General features: G+C 45.1%; 1 protein-coding gene across 1 annotated transcript in view; it reads right to left on the reverse strand.

Annotated features, from left to right (window-relative positions):
- The window catches only part of cdh8 (cadherin 8), a 106,872-nt gene extending 102,475 nt beyond the window's left edge, over positions 1-4,397 (reverse strand). The window contains exon 1 of the mRNA XM_076288031.1: positions 4,143-4,397. Coding sequence (XP_076144146.1) covers positions 4,143-4,397 — 255 coding nt within the window. The remainder of the gene's footprint in view (positions 1-4,142) is intronic.
- Between the last annotated feature and the right edge of the window lie 2,375 nt (positions 4,398-6,772).

Raw genomic sequence — 6,772 nt, forward strand, 5'->3', positions numbered from 1 at the left:
GCTGAAAGAAATCGATAACTGGGCCGTTGCAATTTCAGGCCTTCCATACAATCTTTCTCATGTCAGAGGACTTCTGCGAAAGACGATGGGGGAACTGTTGTCTATAGACATCAGTTTTCTTTGCTGAATTAATAATCAAAGTAATTTTTTCTTCTTCAGGCTGACAAGCTGAATATTAATAGCTTCTTATCAATTCTCTTTGTGTAAAATACATACAAATGTTTCAGAAGATACAAGGCTTGGACAGCAGAAGTGAAGGGAGAGAATGATAGTTTATTTATGTGCGTGCATTTGCAAGAGAATGAGCTGCAAACTGAGCCCATTATCCACTCATTCAGCTGTGTGTTCTAACAAATAACAGCTTAAAAGAGGCAGAAATCAACACTAAATCACAATGCCAGGCACACGCTCGAAATGACACACACTATGTTCAAGATGACAATGGATGAAATAAACAGATACTCAGGTTCTTTACCATTTCTGTTTTCATTGTCTCCCCCACAATTTCAACATATTATTGTAAAAATAATAATAATAAAACAAAAAATCTTGTAAATCTCGTAAATCATGAAGTTGATTTTTTTTCTTTTACTTTTGGAACTGCAAGTACATGAGAAACTAAGTTGCTGACTCCAAGTCTGTCTGCAGTCCTCCGAAATCCTAACAGTGCTCTCGATCAATCACTCCCTATGTCACCAAGTTCAAATCTAGAATGTGTGTGTGTCTGTGTGTGTGTGTGTCTGTGTGTGTGTGTGTGTGTGTGTGTGTGTGTGTGTGTGTGTCTGTGTGTGTGTGTGTCTGTGTGTGTGTGTGTGTGTGTGTGTGTGTGTGAAGTAGCTGGAGTCCCTAACCAGCCGACGTGAAACACAAGCATGTCACTGGGCTGGCGTACATGCAAGCTGAAGGGTGCGAGCAGACTTCACTTGTTGCTGGGGATCGCGAGGAGAAGCCTGCGTTCGTTCGATGCCTAGCGTCAGCACTGAGCTCAGTGTCGAATCACGGGGAGCCGACAAATAACCAGCCACTTCAAATGGACATGACGTCCATGCGCTCCAGTGAACACATACACACACACACACACACACACACACAAACACACACACACACCACCCCCAACGTCCCGCTTCCCCCTTAGCCAAGCATCCAGCCAGTAGCCCTTCCAACCGTCATAGCCACTTCCGCGAGTATGTTAATGGTCTCCTGTGAATGCCAGCTGGTCTGGCTTAGTCACTGACAAGACAGGAGCTCTATGTATAATTAAACATCAGTCTGCCTCGCAATAACACGTAAAGGATGGAATGAGTCTAATCTTGGCCTGAGGATCCTCGATAATCAACCCACAACCATAAGCACTCGTGCTCTTAAAGTAGGCACACAGAGAGAGAGAGAGAGGGAGAGAGGGAGAGGGAGAGAGGGAGAGAGGGAGAGAGAGAGATAAAGAGAGGGAGAGAGGAAGAGATAAAGAGAGAGAGGGTTAGAGATGGAGAGAGTAAGTGAGAAACAGGTCTGTATGACCCATTTGAATCACACCTCCCACTCTCATTTGATTCATTTTTTAATTAAGGGAAGGATGTGTGTGTCTGTGTGTGTGTGTGTGTGTGAGTGTGTGTGTGTGTGTGTAGGAGTGGTTGCAGCTGCAAAGAGAGTGTGTGTGAGAGAGAGAGGAGGGGGTATGAAAACGAGTGTGAGAGAGAGAGAGAGAGAGAGAGAGATGAGAAGGGGCAGGGCAGTGTGGGGTGCTCAATCTGAAACGCCACCGCTGCCTTCCTATCTCACAGCAACACGGAACTTATCTCCTCTCTGCACGCCATACTTGCCAGTACTTAACCTTGCGGAAGAAAAAAGCTGCAGGCATAACAGGAGCACAACACAACTCAATCAGCAAGGACCCTTTTAAAGCCAACCAAACTCAGCATCACACACACACACACATGTACACCCACCCCATATCACTCACACACACTGTCCGACCATCGTCCTCCAGCCACGACTAATTTTCCTCTCTGATGACTGATGCAGTTGTAGTGGTGGAGGTGGTGGTGGTGGTGGTGGGGGCGGTGTTTGACGGGGGGTCGGCGGCGGAGCAGAAAGGTTGGAAGCCTTTCCCTGCTCAGATTCCTCATGACATCACAGCGAGCCAGTGAGCGCCATCTCCCCACTAAAGCTGGCTGGCACACCGAAGAGAACAGCAAAAACAGCATCACCAACCCCCACCACCCCACCACCACCCCCCCTTCCTCCTCAACCCCCACCCCCCCTTCCTCCTCAACCCCCACCACCCCACCACCACCACCCCTTCCTCCTCAACCCCCACCCCCCGCCCTTGCATGATAACAGGGCCGAGATGCATTGTGCCATTTCAAGTGTGCTTTGGAGGCCGTCACGGGTGGGTAGTGTTTGTTTATTCATGACGGCTTATCAAAAAAAAAAACAGACGCGCAAGATGGGCCTCCTGACAAAGAAGCCTCTGAAAAATGAATGGCGCACTTAAGGGTCTTATTGTGAGGCTGGGCGATATTAGCGGAACACAGGTGTAAAGGCAGGCAGGGGGCAAATGTTTGACTCACAAATCCCCGTGATTAAGAGGCGGGCGATGACGGGGCAGAGAGATCAAGTGAGAGGCTGAAGCGAGGCGCGGTCAACATGCAAATTGAATTTGTGTTTTTCAGCCTGCAAAGACCTCACCAATACATCAAGGAACACAGTCTGTGGAATGGAAAAATAAACATGTCAACTGCGAGGAGCAATTAGTACTAACTGTTGGACTGTGTGAGACTTCTGCAAGTATTTAAAATATATAGAATAAATGTTTATAAAAAAAAACACAAATGTGAAGAAAAAAATCCATCCACATGATGGAACCCAGAGGTTTTCCTCATTCATCCATCCATATCTATCTATCTATCCATCCATCCATCCATATCTATCTATCTATTCATTCAATTATTACTGAAAAAAACAGCCCATCAACAAACCTGACAATGGAAGCACTGGGTTACTGTGAACTGTGATTATTTTATCCACATCACAGCCAGTGGCCAGAGAGAGAGGGAGAACATGTAGAGAGAGAGAGAGAGAGAGAACATGTAGAGAGAGAGAGGGCAGAAGGGGGGGGGGTAGAGAGAGGGAGAGGGGGGGAGAGAGAGAGACAGAGAGAGAGAGAGAGAGAGAACATGTAGAGAGAGAGAGGTACAGAATATGACCACTTGTAAAGAAATTTAGAGAGTAAAAAAACAAGTGAGAGAGATATGAGAGAGAGTGCGCCAGAGACAGTGTGTGTGTGTGTGTGTGTGTGTGTGTGTGTGGGTGTGTGTGTGTGTGTGTGTGTGTGTGTGTGTGTGTGTGTGTGTGTGTGTGTGTGTGTGTGTGTGTGTGTGGGTGTGTGTGTGTGTGTGTGTGTGTGTGGGTGTGTGTGTGTGTGTGTGTGTGTGTGTGGGTGTGTGTGTGTGTGTGTGTGGGTGTGTGTGTGTGTGGGTGTGTGTGTGTGTGTGTGTGTGTGTGTGGGTGTGGTGTGTGTGTGTGTGTGTTGTGAAAGATGCCAGGTCAAGGCTCTCCGGGTTTGCACATGCACCGAGCTGTGAACAAGCTGCTTTGGCCTGGTTCTCTCTGGTTCTCTCTGGTTCTCTCTGGTTCTCTCGCCCGCACCAGCCCTCCCAGTAGCCCCCTCGAGGTGCCCACCAGACCTGCCGTTTGCAGATGATCGCTCCCCCTTCTGTCTATACGTGTCCAGTGAAATACTTACCAAAAACGGCTTACTCGCAAAGACATGGCCATTCAGAGCTGCTCGTGGAGAGCCATCATAAAGAAACGTACAGAGACAGCTCATTGCTTTGATTGCGGATGCACCAGTTTATTCAGGTGGTAAAAATAGAATCCCATGCCACCACCAAAAGAGGAGTTTGTTTACATATCCTAGCCACACTTACCTTCAGCACTCCACAAATGCCAACCCGCCCAGTCCTTGTTTCAGACAAACTACGAATACTGTTCCCCTCCACCCACCCCCAATCCTCTCCCCGACACACATAAAAAGGGAGGAAAAAATAAACAGAAATATTGAAAGAAGGAGTGAACAGACAGTCAAATTAATGTTTCCACACGATAAGCAGGCTTAATATCCAGCTGACAATTAGAGTACTCACCCTGCCAACAAGAATTGGATCGGGCCCAATAAACTCCTCCAGCACAAACATTTGGTTCCATACCCATCCTCTCTTGGCACGACTCAGAATTCTTTGTCCTTCGTGTGGCTCACTTGGGGCCGGCGCGGATCCCATTTGTAAACTTCTCGACTGGTTGGCCAAGGGCGCCATGGACGAATAAGGTACGCACGTAATCCACATAAACATGAGAGAGGTCCATAGCTCTCTCAGCATCTCCTCGGAGCGTTTGGGCATTGCTGTGACTTATGGTGTGTGTGTGTGTGTGTGTGTGGGAGGATCCTCTTTCTCTCCTCAACGAGAGGGTCTTTTTGGCGACTTGATCTCAGACGTGCCGTGAAATAATTAAATTTACACAAAAAAAAAGTCAAAAATAAGTAAGTACAAATTACTTGTTCGTTCCTCTCCACCCAGAGCTCAAGTTCATGATGTCACAAGGGTCACTCCTCATACGGTGTGGCCTCGGGGGGAGACAGGCCATCCATCAGCTGGACCATGGATCTGAAAGATCTGAAAACAGAGCAGAGAGATGGTGTTGGCAGAGTATCCAGAGGGAAATGACCACGGACAGTGCTGGCCTTTGAGAAGCAAGTGTGCATTGTGCCTTATGAGGAAGCACAAACTCATTCATCCATGCTATGTATATCCATGAATAATATGAGCAGAGCGTGTCTGTGTGTGTGTGTGTGTGTGTGTGTGTGTGCGTCTGTGTGTGTGTGTGTGTGTGTTTATGTGTGTGTCTGTGTGTGTGTGTGTCTGTGTGTTTGTGTGTGTGTGTGTGTGTGTGTGTGTGTGTGTGTGTGTGTGTGTGTGTGTGTGTGCGCGTGAATGTGCATGTGTGTGTGTGAATGTGTGTGTGTGTGTGTACAAAGCCATGTCCTTGTCAGTATGTGTATACATTTACATGTAAATGTATTTGTTGACAGGTACAGGGATTAGAGAGAATGCTCTCTCTTGTAAATTAAACACGCAAAAGAGAAAAAAAAATGATCAAGTCAAGAAAAGCATCTAGGCATCAATCTTAAAATGGCTGAGCAACAGCACTGTGAATGTAAATCTGAGCAGACTGTAATAGCTTGTTGTTTTCATAACCTGCCCAGCTGTACTGTGCTCGAGCGGCTGCCCATGCTGATCACCATGTCTGTGTGATGCTATGAAATTACCCTTTAGAAATCTGCTGTTCCAAAGATTATCTTACATGATATTTTTTTTTATCAAAAATTACATGTACTGCATCACTAAGGCTTTTCTAATACTCCCTAAATCCCAAATCACTCACCTCCGTGCATGTATCAAAAGCCCTGAATACAATAAATACTTTCTTGTAAGATGAGCTTAATGTAATGCTGACTCTTCTAGAGGTTTATAGGAACACTATATTCTAGTACACATATTTAGATTTTTGCCTATGAACCTGAAGGTCCCAGTGATGATGATGAGGGAAGAGACAGGATTGGATAACAGTACAAAATGCTATCTGAGGTCTGTGATTAGTTCTCTCTGATTCTGCTGCACAGAAATCTGTCCCCAAAAGTGAAACTTCACATTACAAAGGCAAGAGATCAAAGTGAACTTAAAAACGTCCTTTCTCGATTCATCTGCATACATCTGTTAATTCTTAGTCCTGGATGGAAAAAACGAATCAATGGGAACAGCATTCCTGATCCTTGAAGGAACCACAGACTCACAAGTAGCTCTGATGGAGATAGCACCACCACAATCATTTCAATGGCTCACAACTAAATAAGGAGGGCATGATAAAAGAAGTGTTTCTGCAAATGTTATCTGTAACTCATATGTCTAGGCCATATCAATATCTGAATATTATGTATTTGGACAAAACATACCTGTAATAAGTTTAAGAACTCAATAAACCACCATACCACATATTAGTAACTGATACAGTTCATAAACCATGGCACATTAAATGAAATTCTAGGTGTATTGAAGGGGTTGAAAAGGCAGCAAAGTTGTGGTATGCAGGCTACATACTTACACATACACACGGAAATAATACATACACATGGAAATAACATAGCAACTCGATTGTAATTGTATGATATAATCAATTGTGCAAAATGGTCCCATGTTTTAAGAGGAACTATTTGCATTCATCTAACATACATGGAGCCTTGTCTTTTATTTCCCTTTTTTGACAATTTGAGAAAAGTGAATGAGGGGGTTGTTTTAAACACTCAAAACGGCCATCATTTGTCAAACGTCACAAGTTTGCAAGGACATCAGCATTGGCATAGAATTGTGAGGTTAAAGTATTTTGGATTGAACAGCAGAACGAAGCGGCGGTAATGTAAGCTACTCGAAGGCAGAGTATAGCCTCGTGTCGTGGAAATAAGACTGCTCTGCGATACCTGACTGCAGCTTGTTTCAGCACCACCAGAGTGGACAGCTCCGCGCTTATACAGTACATCCAACAAAGCTGAGATACAAATAATAAGTAGCCATAAATGAGAACGGGGAAGACCCAAACTTACCACTTTTGAAGCACATATCCTCTTCAGTGGCACATCCTCAAACGAATACACGTCAGAATGTTAATTGAAACTACTAAAAATCCACTCACGATGTTCCTCGAGTTGTGAGTATCACCTAGG

The sequence above is a fragment of the Alosa pseudoharengus genome, unplaced genomic scaffold (genome assembly GCF_046254945.1).
Source record: "Alosa pseudoharengus isolate Yale_2024_CS ecotype anadromous, Long Island Sound unplaced genomic scaffold, YU_APseudo_1.1 YU_APseudo_1.1_scf_16, whole genome shotgun sequence".
Classification (NCBI taxonomy): domain Eukaryota; kingdom Metazoa; phylum Chordata; class Actinopteri; order Clupeiformes; family Clupeidae; genus Alosa; species Alosa pseudoharengus.